Below are 14,917 nucleotides of genomic sequence, written 5' to 3' on the forward strand. Positions count from 1 at the left end.
AACCATGTGATCAGAGAGTTAGAACTTCCAATCCTCCCCTGCATGTCCCCTCTCCCACATCCTCCAGGGAGGGGAGAGGGGCTGGAGATTGAGCCAATCACCAATGACCAATGATTTAATCAATCATACCAGCCTATAAAAACTCTTAAATGACGGGATTTGGAGAGCTCCCGGGTTGGTGAACACATCAAATTGCTTGGAGGGTGGTGCACCAGGGGAGGGCCTTGAGCCTCTGCACCCCTCCCCTGATACAGTACACTAGGCATCTCTTCCATTTGGCTGTTCCTGAGCAACATCCTTTACAACAAACTGGTAATAGTAAATAAAGCACTTTTCTGAGTTCTGCGAGCTGTTCTTGCAAATTGTTGAACTTAAGGAAGGGGTTGTGGTATAGGGAAGAAAGACTTTTCCCCTACCCTCTTAGGTTCTGCAGCTGCGCCTGAGGATGAAACTGACAAAAGGCAGATTAATAGGAGAAAAGCATACACATTTTATTTGATGTTAAAATTTTTACATGGCATGGACACTTTCATAAAAGAGAAGCAGAAGGTCATGGGAGCTTATACACTATTTCAGCAAAGAACAATAGACTGCAGAGCTGTGACAAGACAAAGGCAAAGGGTCTGGGCAGTAAACTGTTGGCAAGTGACTAGGAAATATCCAGGGGAAACTAGCGGAAGATAAGGGTTATTTTAGTAAGTTTGCACAGATTCATCTCAGTGTCAACTCCCCATTTCTGGTGATAAGAATGCTCTCCTCTTCCTGGTACAGGGAGGTCATCTTTCTCATGGGAAATTTATGCCCTGCTTCAAGGTAGAAAGTGGTAGGTCAGAGAGCCCTTCCTGCACCTGCTGTTTCTCAAGTGCCTTCTGCTCAAAATAACCAATATGCCAAAGTCACATGTTTTGGGGTGGCATGTTCTGATCCCCTTCATGGGAAGCCCCTGATTTATAGCTGGCTGGTCAGAGTACAGGTGGAAATCTGAGACTTGCAACTGGCATCTGAAGTTGGGGCAGCCTTGTGGGACTGAGCCTTTAACCTGTGGGGTCTGTCTGTGCTAACTCCAAGTAGTTAGTGTCAGAACTGAATTGAAGGATACCGAGTTGGAGAATTAGAGAATTGATTTTTGGGTGGAGGGAAAAACCCTCACCCAACACGTCTGGTGTCAGAAGTGTTGTGAGTAAAAACAGTTCAGCTATACCTACAGATCTATAGATACAGGTCTATGAGCCCTTTAAGGTGTCTGTCCCTGTAATTGGTAGTTGGTGAAAAGCAAAGAAAAAGAGCATGGACTTTGGATTCGGCTAAGTCCAGGTTTGGATTTTGGCTCTCACATTTCCTGGCTCTGCAAGTCACCTAACCCCTGTGAGCCACAGCTTCCTCATCTCCATTACTAGCTTCACAGAGTTGTTGTATAGCGTGAAATAATGTAGGCAGTGCTGGGCGCATGGCTGGGATGGCCGACTTAAAGGAGTCAGCCACACACTGTTAGCGTGGAAGGAGAAGGGGAAGAGTGAAGGTCTGAGGAAGCTCCCGAAAGTCCCTTCTACTTCTGGCATCCAGCCATGGAGCTAGATCAGCCCACAGCAGCACATTTGCACTCTACTGGATTTCACTCTAAGTCAGACTCAGAGCCTCTTGCAGTATTGAATAGCTACGGAGTGTGAGAAAATTGTGTGGTGTCTGTACACTTCCATGGACAAGCACCTTTGCACACTGCCACGCTACGGCATGGAAACTGTTTGTAGAAGCTATTGTAATTACCAGACTTACCAAGTCCCTGGTTGCTCACCAGGTCTCTTGTCACACTAATTAGGATATCTAACTGGTGTTGGTTGCCTTAAATACATATTTATCCTTGTCCACAAGCATAATTATTCTTGAATTTTTTTCAACATGTACAGGAAGATAAATACACACATGAAAAGAATGTAGTAAAACAGGGGGAAATTTTATAAAATATAAGTTCCTAGAAACTTTGCAAAGGATGTTAAAAGCAGTGAAGAGTTCATCTTATGTTCATGGGCATGGCTATTCATAGGATTACACCTGCCCCAACCTGTTCTTTGCTTTCATCCCGAAAGGTACATCTGATACTTTTATGCAGGGGCTTTTGACAACACAAACTGCCATTGCCACAAGGAGCCACAGGAGACATTACAGGATAAAAAACATTCCCTCTTTCCATCATGCTAACAGTGATGCTCTATATTTTCTGTTCTCCTCCAAGCTGCTTGTTCCCTGGATTAGGTATTGCTGTTTACCCAGGACATAGTGGTTCACCTCCTAGACATTCTGTAATATGTGGTCTCAAAGCAGGAGATAGTCTCAAACCTGTCTGACCATCTATTTGACAATAGTCATTACTAAAATCTTTAATGTTAATGATGATGATGTCATGCCTGTAGAAGCAGCATAGATTAACTACTGAGCATTTACATAAAGGCAATTATTAGGACTAGGCCCAAACCTCTTGGGTGAAAGCCTAGGGAATATTTTTATCATGTGGCAAAGGTGCCCACGCTGCAATCAACTTGATCATCTGAACAAAGGAAGCTCAAAATCACAAATCATTTATACTAAAGATACTTAGTTTAAATCATCACACTTTTAACAGGATTCTTAATTAGGCCCAACTTTTCTGGCGACATAGAGAAAAAGAGGCTTTTCTCTTTAGTATGTATGCGTTCTTATAGCGGCCACGATTAGCACTTTTTGAATTACACTTTTTACATTTAGCTGAAAGAGGAAGATCATTAAACTCTAAATGAACAATACTGATGGGAATAGAGTGACGGTAGTGTAACTGTATGAGTAGCTGAAGCTTTTGAATGGATTGGGTTATTAGCCACTTAGTTTTGGGTGCATCAGAGAACAGCACTATCCAATAGAATTTTCTGCAATGATGGAGATAAACAGTCTATATCTACTCTAATTATGTCTAATACAGTAGCCATCGGCTACCTGTGGCCATTGACTACTTAACAACTTGAAATTGGGTAACGCTACTGAATAACCAAATTTAATTTTTTTTTTATCAGAGACGGGGTGTTGCTGGAGTGCCGTGGTGTGATCCTAGTTCTCTGTAACCTCCATCTCCTGGGCTCAAGTGATCCTTCCACCTCAGCCTCCCGAGTAGCTGGGACTACAGGCACACATCACCAGCCTGGCTAATTTTTAAATTTTTTGTAAAGATGGGCAGTCTCACTATGTTTCCCAGGCTGGTCTCGAACTCCTGGCCTCAAGCTGATCCTTCAGCCTCAGCCTGCCGAAGTGCTGGGATTACAGGCATGAGCCATTGCATCTGGCCTGAATTTCAATTTAATTAAATTTAAATTGCCACAGGTGACTAGTGGCTACTATTAATAAATATTCACTGCAGCTCTAGAATCATAGAAAAGTGCTTAAAGACTTCAGTGGTATATTTTAAAATATTGGCATGAAGCCAAATAGATGAACCCCCTCCCAAACCAGAATAAAACATAATTTAGTGAAATGTAAACTGAACCAAAGTTATATATATTCTCTACCATTGACCCTTAAACAATGCAGGGGTTGACCTTTGTGCAGTCAGAAATCCATGTGCAATTTGTAACTCCTCAAGAACTTGACTACTAATAGCCTACTGTTGACTAGAAGCTTTACCAATAACATAAACAGTAGATTAGCACATATTTTGTATGTTATATGCATTATAGACTCTATTCTTACTATAAAGTAAGCTAGAGAAAAGAAAATGTTATTAAGGAAATCATAAGGTAGAGAAAATATATTTACTATTCATTAAGTGGAAGTGGATCGTCATAAAGGTCTTCATCCTCATCATCTTCACATTGAATAGGCTGAGGAGGAGGAGAAGGAAAAGGAAGAGTTGGTCTTGCTGTCTCAGGGGTAGCACAGGCGGAAGAAAATCCACATATAAGTGAACCTATGCAGTTCAAACCATACTGTTCAAGGGTCAACTGAATAGATAGATAGTCGGCCCTCCATATCCCCAGGGTTCTGCATCCATGGATTCAAGCAACCTGAGATCAAAAATACGAGGAAAAGCCAGGCATGGTGGCATGTGCCTATAGTTCGAGCTACTCAAGAGGCTGAGGCAGGAGGATGGCTTAAGCCCAGGAGTTTGGGGCTGTAGTGTGCTATGATCGCACCTGTGAATAGCCACTGCACTCCAGCCTGGGCAGTAGATTGAGAGCCTGTCTCTTAAAAAGAAATGCATCTGTGCTGAACATATACAGACTTTTTTCCTTGTCATTATTCCTTTTTTTTGAGACAGAGTCTCGCTCTGTTGCCCGGGCCAGAGTGAGTGCCGTGGCGTCAGCCTAGCTCACAGCAACCTCAGACTCCTGGGCTGAAACAATCCTACTGCCTCAGCCTCCCGAGTAGCTGGGACTACAGGCATGCGCCACCATGCCCGGCTAATTTTTTCTATATATATATTTTAGTTGGCCAGATAATTTGTTTCTATTTTTAGTAGAGACGGGGTCTCACTCTTGCTCAGGCTGGTCTCGAACTCCTGACCTCGAGCAATCCGCCCGCCTCGGCCTCCCAGAGTGCTAGGATTACAGGCGTGAGCCACCGCGCCCGGCCTATTCCTTAAACAATATAATATAATGACTTTACATAGCAATTGTACTGTATTAGGTATTATAAGTAATCTAGAGATAATTTAAAGTATACAGAGGATGTACACAGGTTATATTCAAATACTACACCATTTTACATTGGGGACTTGAGCATCCTTGGATTTTGGTATCTGTGGGAGGTCCTGGAATCAATCCCCCATGCATACTGTGTGTGTGTGTGTGTGTATCTATATAGATATTTTTTTAACCTAGACATTTTCTTTTTTTTTTTTTTATTCTTATTTCAGCATATTGTGGGGGTAGACATTTTCTAAAACTAGTGATGTGAGGTCAAACTAAAATCACAAGGCACTGATGAGTCTCTCAGGTTGAGTGGTTATTTTTATACATGGAAGCTTGACAGTCTTCCCCGCAGAAATAGGATTTTGACAAATATAATCGTGCCTCTTGCAATTGAGAAAGCAGATGTATTATTTTTTTAGTGTCCCTTCTAAAACATGTTCCTTAGCTAGACAGTACTACCGATCAGTCCATCAGATCTGCGTTGTACTGAGTGATCGAAAGACTTCATATCTAAGCCACTGAAGAGCGTAAACTGCTACATGCACACAAGAGAATACAGCAGCAGATAACTCTGTATTCAAGCTCTCTTGTCATTGTCCCTGCCAAACTCTGGTCAGTGGTGTCTGGGACAGACGTTCTACCAAGTGTGGAAACAGAGATTGAACTATACTTTGTGTTTAAGTGGAGAGCACAGATGATCCTAAAATTCTCCGCACCATTGCTACAAATTAAAATTTAAAGATAACATGGAGAGAGGCAGGGACATTGTTTTGTCACAACCTTTTGATGACCTCACACAAAACAGAGAGAGTTCGGTTAGTGAACTTGTATGAAAGTAGGTTTAAGAGACAACTTACAACTAGGTACAGAATGATTGTTTAGGTGATGCTACCTTCCTAGTAGATAAGCCTTAGTAATCTCTTCCCCCTTTCCAGCAACCTAATCGTGGTGTGTTCTATATTTTCTGTTCTCCAAGCTGCTCGTTCTCTGAGTTAGGTATTGCTCTGTATCCAGTACCCAGTGGGTCACCTCCTAGGCATTCTGTAATATGTGATTCTGGAGCAAGAGATAAGCTTAAATCTGTCTGATCTATGGGGCACAAGTGCTAGTATGTTCTACTCAATTCCAGCAATAATCAAAGGCATTATTTGTATTACATTTGGTGTCAATGTTTGTGAAATGAATACTGTTAGAAGTGACTGTGATGATTAGGGTCTTAAAGGTTCTTAGCGTGCAAATAGAAAAAAGTGGATTCTGCCTATCTTAATGTCAAGGGGAATTTGCTGGAAGATTTTGGAGTCTCTTAGGAAATCAAAACAGGAACAGAAGAGCCAAATAGTGGAACACCAGAAACCCAGAGGCCTATTCTAGAACCTGTGCAGCCTGTGGGGGACATTCTACTAAAGTCCAGCCAGTCCAGTCTAGTCCAAAGACTCCTAGCTTTGTCTGTCAGGTACAAATGTCACAAATCTAGGGGGAGACATCAATTAGCTCAGCTTGGATCAGATGCCCACCTCTAGACCTGTCAGCTATGGCTAGGGCAGGAGTGGATCCAGGTTTTGAGGGGACTGAAACTCATATAATTTGGAGAGCCCACCATTAAAAAAAGAGTTAAAACACCAATTACAATGCCTGCAGCATCCCAAGCCTAGTGGTCCACTTCTGGACAGAAGAATTCACAAATACAAAGTATCTATGCCATTCTCAAGAGGGAAAATGGTTGTGGGTGAAATTCTTCCCTTTGATTTCTAAAATCACTTGGCCATGTGAAAACATTGTTAGGGCCTCTCCTAAAACTTTGGAAGGAACCTGTGCAAGTGAGGAGCACTGAAGCTTGAGCATCACTTGTTTCAGGGAAGCAGCAAAGTCTTTTTCTTCTTTTTTAAGGATGAGGGCCCTCATGGTAACTGTAGGGACAGGGTAGTTCTTCAAAAAACGGGCAGTGCTGGGAAGACAAAATGACAGACAGACATTCCTGCTGCTATAAAAATACCTTAGACTGGATAATTTATAAACAACAGAAATTTATAACTTATAGTTCTGGAGTCTGGGACATCCAAGATCAAGGCACCAGCAGATTCAGTGTCTGGTTAAGGCTTCTTTTCTACTTCAAAGATGGCATCTTCCTAGAAGGTTTTAAAATGTTGATGAGTACCTGTCCACCTCCACTCCTGCCTGGCCTAGAACATTTAATGGGCTGTAAGCCTTTTTGACTTTAAGTCCCCTTGGCCACAGGGGTCCCACTGAGGGCCTGGATGGATGCAGGGCACGTAGCCACACCACCCTGGCAATAATGGCACAAAATAAAAGTTTGGCTATCGATGCTGCCTCTGGCACATTGTGGCCAAAAGGGAGTAACTGTGAACTGAAATAAAATTTTAAGTCCCCCAGCCGACCGAATGGACCCCCTCTTGGCCAAGGGGACCCCAGAAAAACCCTAAAGTTGGGTTGCTGGCCATGAGAAGGGAGGTCTGACACACTTCCCTCATGCCCCTCTCTCTTCATGGAGCTATCCTTTGTAACTCAGGCCTAAGGCTATACAAGACAAAGCTTAAACCACACTTGCAGGCCATCGATTTATTTAACAGATCATTTGAGTCTGAGTGTATGTCCCATGGCTTATCTCTACTTAATAGAGATCTTTACCTTAAGTTAAAACATCCCAAGCTTTTAAGGAAAGCTTCATTTCATTAACCAATCACAAATCAAAGAATCTTTAAACCCACCTATAACCTGTAATGCCCACCCCCTAGATGTCCCGCCTTTTTGAGTCAAACCAATGTACACCCTCCACTTATTGACTTAGGCTGTTACATGTAATTCCAGTCTCCATGAATGTATAAAACCAAACTGTAACCCAACTATGGTGGGCACATTTTCTCAGGACATCTTGAGGCCATGTGCTCCAGGCCCATCACCCACATTCAGCTCAGAATAAACCTCTTTAAATAAAAAACAAAAGTTCTCACAAAGGTGGCATCTTCTTGCTGTATCCTCACATGGCAGAAGGGACAAATGCTGTGTCCTCACATTGTGTGAGGGCAGGAGCAGAAGAGACTAAGGCACTCCCTTCATAAGGGCACTAATCATATTCCTGAGGGCAGAGCCCTCAGGACTTAATCACTTCCCCAAAGGCCTTACCTCTTAATATTGTATGAATTTTGGGGGACATACACATTCAGACCATAGCAACCACTACACTTCAACTCCTCCAACAGCCACCTCTTGCAGCTGCAGTTTCCCCAAGAATGCTTTTTTCCATCAGGTCTTTTGCCTCAAACCCCTGGGTGGTCTCTGATGTTGACAAGCTATGCTGCACGTTAAGGGGCTGGGTTGACCTCGTATGCCTAGACTACAGCAAGCCATAATGGCCTGTGGCCTCCATGGTTCCATAGACCCCATCCTGCACTGTCTTTGGTCCTCTAAAGTGAGGGAGTTCTTTCTCCCAAACATGGCGGTGTCTTGGGCTCCTCTCAGACACACAAAAGGAAGGGATAAGAGCTGCACAGAGCAGTTCAAAAGAAAATGGGTCAAACTCAGTGAAAGTACACTTGGGATTTTGCATTTCATATTTTGTAAATTTTACCTCATAAGAAAATTAAACTAAAAAAAAGAGAGGAGGAGGAGGAAAGGGAAGCACGCAAGCCAAGAAAGCAAACAGTTAAGAGAGCCAGGGAAGTCTCTGAAAGGACTTCTCTGTGGGAGCAATGGCTTTCCCTCTCTTCCTCCCTTGCTCTGTGGATGGCGTCTGCATCCTTCACTTTCCTAACTCTTCTTCCGCAGGGCTGGGATGGAAGGTAGGCAGGGAACACTTGGGTTTCCACTGGGGATTGAATCTGTGTAGCCAATGCTGACCTCTTGCAGTAGTTTATGAAAATGTAAATTTGGTTCTTGTTCAGAATACTTATTAGACACAGTTATTACTTATTCCCCAAAATAAACAAACAAAATACACTCACATAATGGGAAAGCTATGACAGTTTTCTCGATGTTATGATTGGTTTTTTTGATTTTTACTTTAAGCTAATGTTTATTGCATACCTACTCTGCCAGGCATCACATAAGTCATTCATATATATATTAATCTCATTTTCCTTCACAGAATTATCATCCTCATTTTTACAGATTAAGACTCTGAGGCCAGAATGATAAAGTTATTGGAAGAGTCTGAACTTGAGCACATGGTTTAACATCAAAGCCAGTGTTCTTTTTGCTCCATCACACTGCCCAGCGTGTAATTTTGGACTTGCCAAGTTTTTGTGAAGATTTATGAACAGTCATCAAATCAGTACATGCAATTAGGTCTTCTTCATAAACCCAATCAAATTATTTAACTAATGACCGAATAACTTTTTTTTTTTTTTTTTTAAGTCAAGGATGGGAATAACGGCCTTGCCTTTTGGAGAAGCAAAGAACCTAGAAGTCTGAATGAATCCTCTCTCAGGTAAGATTGTTGTTTGGAGTAGGTTTTTAACTTGCTGAACAAAACTTATCTTACATTGTGACTTGTTTTTCTTAATGCTTTTTCCCTACTAATGGCTTTGGACTGAGTTCTATTAATTTCATATATGCAAAGATGAAGATATTTTGAGAGAACTTTCTCCTAAATTCAAATCCAGTTAGTTAAACAGTAAAGTATAATTTTTTTCATTTCAACTGAATATATTGATGTTATAATATAGATAAATAATTGATTAAGATTAAATTCAAAACCCTCTATTAACTCCAGCTCTGTGTAGAGTACCATGTTAGGCCCTATAATGGATACAAAGATGATTAAGGCAGAGATCCGATCCTTGAGAAGCTGATTCTAAGCACAGTATACAGCCTTTGCAAAAATAAAAATAATACAAAGTACATGTGCTAAATGTCCTAAATGAGTTTGAGCAATTTTTCAAAGAGATTTAAAGAAGGGAAAGATTATATTCAGTTGTGGGGAGAAGTCAAGATGCCAGAAGACAGTTGGTAAAGGAATAGTGCACGTGGAGATGGGATATTGTAGTTGTAGAAAAGAGTGGAAGAAGGGGTAGAGGCAAGAAACAAACAGAACATCTATTAGGAACAGTAAGCAGTTCAGCGTGATTTAAAAATAGAACCTGAAAATGAAATTGGGCCCACACTTTGGAGAGTCTTAAAAGTCCAGTTGAAGTCTTTACGTTTCATTTCATAGGACATGAGAAAACCATAGAAAATTTTGACCAGGAGAATGATATGATAAAAACCATTATTACAAAAAAAATAATCTGATGATTGTGCTTAAAATGGACTGAAGTAGGCCAGGCACAGTGGCTCATGCCCATAATCCCAGTGCTTTGGGAGGCCAAGGTGGGAGGATCACTTTAGACCAGCAGTTTGACACCAGCCTTGGCAAGATAATGAGGTCCTATCTCTACAAAAAATTTAAAAAATTAGCCAGGCCTGGTGGTATGCACCTGTAGTATTGGCATGGGAGGCTGCGGAAGGAGGATCGCTTAAGCCCATGAGTTAAAGATTACAGTGAGCTATAATCACACTCTAGCCTGGATGACAGAGTGAGACCCTGTCTCAAAAAAAAAAAAAATGATTGAGAAAGATTGAGGTGGGGATAGACCAAAGATTGGTGGGAAGTCATAAGAATCTGACTTGGGCTTGCGGTAGCAGGAATAAAGAGAAAGGGGTGGATTTTGGAAGAGACATTTCAGAGGCAGAATCCACAAGACTGGCGATGGAGTGAAAAGAGGAGAGGTGGAGAGAGAAACCACTGTGGTTCCAAGCTGGGGTGACGGAATGGTGATACCCTTCACAGAAATAAGTATGGCAGGAGGGATTAAGCCCAGGTTTAGACAAATTAAGTTTGAGTTTTTAGTGGGCCTCACCTGGTGGAGAAGTTTATCTGCAGTTGAAATTTCAGCCTGGAAGGTAAGAGTGAAGTCTGGGTGTACATTTAAAAAGGAGTTTACTAAGTTAGGAGCATAGGATTCTGGGAGCTGCCAGTCAAGGGTTACATAGGCATGGAGAAAATTAACGTGAATTGGGGCCCTGAAAGACAGGTCATGGCAGGGGGAAAATACCCAGGTTAGGAAAGCATTGCAAAATGCTATACAGGAAAAGTGAACTCCTAACTGGCGCGTATTCACAAACCTATGGTGTACCATGCTGCACTGCTTAAGTGGCTGGACAGGGGCCTTTTCTCACTGTACTTTCTCTCATTCTCACCTCTCACTGTTTGAACAAGAGGATCTGCAAGGTGTCTTCTAAACCTAAATTTCATTATTATAACTTCCTGTCTCACCAAAAAAAAAAAAAAAAAAAAAAGTTTAGGAAGTTGTTTTTTTTTTCCCACTGGGAACACATTACCAATTTGCTTTACAGAATTTTAACCATACAACCAATTATCCTGGACAAGAAAATTGGTGGAAAGTTGGCTACAGTAACTGTAATTTTCTTAAAGGTGCCTAAATTAGAGTTTAAGGAATTAGCTATAAAAATGTCTCTGTGTGACTGCCAGAGTTCTCAAAGCTTTGGTGGTTCTGATTATATTTGAAGCTAAAACATTAGAAAAACTTACTGGCTAAGACAGGAATGACTAGTAAGTATTCTATTTAGTATTGCAAGCCCTAGCTCAAAACAGACATTGAGACTCCCTTGCAATGGTGGTGTTGGGGAAGCGCCTGACAGCCAGTGCAGCTGAATTCCTTCTACTGGGCTTTCTCAAAGGGTGCTGTTGTCATTTTGAGGGCAGAGACCATAGGACCCAATCACCTCTTAAAAGGCCCTACCTCTCAATTCTGACACATTAGGGATTAAATTTCAACTTCAGTTTTGGAGGGGTCAAATATTCAAACCATAGCACCTAGTAAGCATCTTTGCTCTCCCTATAAAATTTTGTGCTTGGGTTTTTACTGAAACTACAGTGTGATAATTTAATAATACAGATTTAAAATGGTTACTCCCTTGGTGGGATTTCCATTTTAGCAGGCAACAAAGCAACAGCTCCAGGAAAGAAGCCCTATTCATAGAATTTAATTTTAACAGCTTTATTGAGGTGTGATTAATATAGAAAAAACTGCACATATATGTATGTTTTATCATATATGTACATCCAGAAAAACATTACCACAATCAGTATCTCATACCCCCACCTTACATTGTGGCCTGGAAGCTTTTTCAAAGACATAAACTGAGGCCATCATTAGGTCTCACCTTGATTATTTCCTACCTCTTGGGGGTCACTGTCTTTTGTTGCCTAATGTCTGATGTCTTGAAAGCTAATTTTTTTTTGGCCTATATTTTGTCCAGTTTGGTTGTTCCAGATAGGAAGGTATATCTGGTCTGTGTTAGTCCATCTTGGTTGGAAGCAGAAGAAAATTAGTAGAATTTTAGGCTTATACCAGTATGTATGGAAGAGAATTTGGACTGGCATCAAATCCTTCCTGGAGCCAGTGATGGTTTTGGAATTTCCATAAAAGAGGATTTTGGGGGCAGCAATAGGAGAGATTAAGGAACTCTTTACTTAGACTGTATGCTTATTTAGGGTAGCTTATAACCCTTTTTCCCTTAGCAGACACAAATCTATTATTTTTATGTAGCACATATATTTATTTGTCGTGGCTCATTTGGGAGGGACTATTGGGGATCCTAGGGAGTGGGGGGCATTAAAGTCCTCTCCACCTCAGCTTCTGCCTTGGGAGCCTGCTGTTTCAGGCCAGCTCACCAGTTCCAGGTCCAGACTATATTAATGAAGACAATTCGGAAGCTAAGAAGGACCCCAATTATCAAAGATTCACATGTGCCTACTGTTCTGCCTTTTACAAAAAGACAAAACTACACACTTTTAGAAAACTTTCTTAACAAAGTTAAGTATCCAAAACAAGGTTAATTAGAGAAGTCAATTGAATACAAGATCTCATTTCCCCCAAGCACTCCCGCTGTTTGAGATTAGATTGGCCACGGGGGCTTGAATTTGCTTGTCTCTAGGCCAGAATCTGGGACACCCATTGCTGTTTCCTAATGTGGTGTTACTGCTTTGAGCTTAGTCTATGCTCTTAACCCATGCACACTGGGCCATGTGAGCAGCTGGCCTAGATCTTCTGGGCTGTGGAAATAAAGCTGACCCGGAATAATGGCAAAAATCTATGGTTATGGCCGGGCGCGGTGGCTCACGCCTGTAATCCTAGCACTCTGGGAGGCCGAGGCGGGTGGATCGCTCACGGTCAGGAGTTTGAGACCAGCCTGAGCAAGAGTGAGATCCTGTCTCTACTAAAAATAGAAAGAAATTATCTGGCCAACTAAAAATATATATAGAAAAAATTAGCCGGGCATGGTGGTGCATGCCTGTAGTCCCAGCTACTCGGGAGGCTGAGGCAGTAGGATCGCTTAAGCCCAGGAGTTTGAGGTTGCTGTGAGCTAGGCTGACGCCATGGCACTCACTCTAGCCCAGGCAACAGAGTGAGACTCTGTCTCAAAAAATAAATAAATAAATAAAAATCTATGGTTGTTTCAAGCCTACAGGTGCCTCAGAATCTCCCAAGGGCTCATGGAGAGTACGAACTCCTGGGTTCTACCTGAGGCTACTGAATCCTCAGCAATCTCTTTAGTAGATGATTCTGTTAGCTCGCTACCAAGGTTTGGGGATCACTAGCCTAGATAATCCACAAAGACGTCAATTTTCTCCTGGATTATTAGACTCCTGAGTCCGTAATATATCTGTAGTTCTTCAACTTCTATCTCCACTGCCAATACCCCAGTACAAGCTACTATCGTCTGCAATTGTTTTCTTCCAATTTAGAAAAATAAAAGAGGTTTCTGAGTAAATGCTTGCGGTAGTTGTTATAGGTTACCGTGGAGGTTAGAACTCTGTTAAAAGTGGCAGAAATCTAGCTTAGATTAAAAGGGGAATGTATTGGAATTACTGATGCAATTTGTGATTCAGCAGTCATTCAACAGATATACAGAGAGATATAAAAATAGATCAAGATACAGATATAGATGTATCTAATCTGGCTTATTTGAATTGCTGGGCTCTGTGTTTGATATTAGATGTACAATGGCGAGCAAACTCAACAAATTTTAGAAACCAAATAATGGGAATATTGGGATGGTAAGAATGAATGAAGCTGGAATTTAGGCACAGCCGGAACTGGGGTGGGGTTGAGTGCCACGGAACTCTGTGTCTGTCTCTCCTTCTCTGATGTTTGTGTGTCAGCTTCGTTTTTTCTCACTGAATATCACTATCTCCACGGGGCAGCAAACAAAGTCACCAACTGTCTTAAATTCACATTTTATATCTCTTACCCACAAAGGCTAACACACACACTGTCTTGTATTAATACCAAATTTTAAAATCCTGAAGAAGGTCTCCGATTGCCCAGCTGGAATAAATGACTGGCTGCTGAAAAATATCCACCACAGCTAAGAGATCAGGGTCTTTAAAAACATGGCAGCTTCTGTGTGCTCCACATGTAGAGGGAAGGAACAGTTTCCAAATAAAGTGTGTGGGGAGGGAGCCGGGTCTACCATCCCATAGTTTTTTAGCACTGTCATCTCCATAATTAAACATTTGAGTCAGAAGTCTAAACCAAAGGCACGCTGAGATAGAAAACACTAATTACGGGACTAAAGGATGTTGTCATGTGCAGAGGTTTGAAACACCTCCTAGGTGTAAAGTTTAAGGCCTAATTATGAGAAGCTGCAGGTCACAAGAAGGATGCTGTTATCTTGGGACATCAGACTTACATAAGTATGATTACTTTTTAGGGTAATAGTAAACAACAGGCCTTTAAACACCTAGGGGATAGAAAATAGACTAGTGATCTCTGATAATGAGATTCAATATTTAGGTTTCTCTCTCTGTAGTGTAACTCTTCATTAGTAGATAGTTCCATGTATTCACACACATTTTACAGGAGAAAACACAAGTAGATATTTCACCAAAATGTTCTCTTAGGAAAACTGTATTGTGACCTACTTAAGAGTTCCCTAAAGCTCCAACAAGTAAGTGTGAACCCCTTTGTAACAAATGGAAAATAGAAAGTCTCAGCAGATAAACAGAAGATATAAAAAGGGATGAAATGGAAAATTTTAGAATGAAAAATATACTACAATAGCTGAAATTTTAAAAATTCACTGAATGAATTCAATTAGCAGAATGGAGATGAAAGAGGAAATAGTCATTGAATTTGAAGATAGGTGAATAGAAATTATCCAATCTGAACAACAAAGAGAATAAAGATTGAAGAAAAAAATGAACAAAATCTCAGAGAACTTTGTGATAATATAAAAGATCT

At 41.2% G+C, this 14,917-nt stretch overlaps 1 protein-coding gene and 1 long non-coding RNA gene across 3 annotated transcripts in view; one reads left to right on the plus strand and one right to left on the minus strand.

The window, feature by feature from the left end:
• The window catches only part of C6H12orf56 (chromosome 6 C12orf56 homolog), a 67,106-nt gene that overhangs the window by 17,744 nt on the left and 34,445 nt on the right, over nt 1-14,917 (plus strand). The window contains exon 3 of the mRNA XM_045553444.1: nt 9,024-9,096. Coding sequence (XP_045409400.1) covers nt 9,024-9,096 — 73 coding nt within the window. The remainder of the gene's footprint in view (nt 1-9,023; nt 9,097-14,917) is intronic.
• Nucleotides 1-14,917, minus strand: part of LOC123639562 — a 96,061-nt gene that overhangs the window by 17,147 nt on the left and 63,997 nt on the right. The window lies entirely within an intron of this gene.

Source organism: Lemur catta, chromosome 6 (genome assembly GCF_020740605.2).
Source record: "Lemur catta isolate mLemCat1 chromosome 6, mLemCat1.pri, whole genome shotgun sequence".
Classification (NCBI taxonomy): domain Eukaryota; kingdom Metazoa; phylum Chordata; class Mammalia; order Primates; family Lemuridae; genus Lemur; species Lemur catta.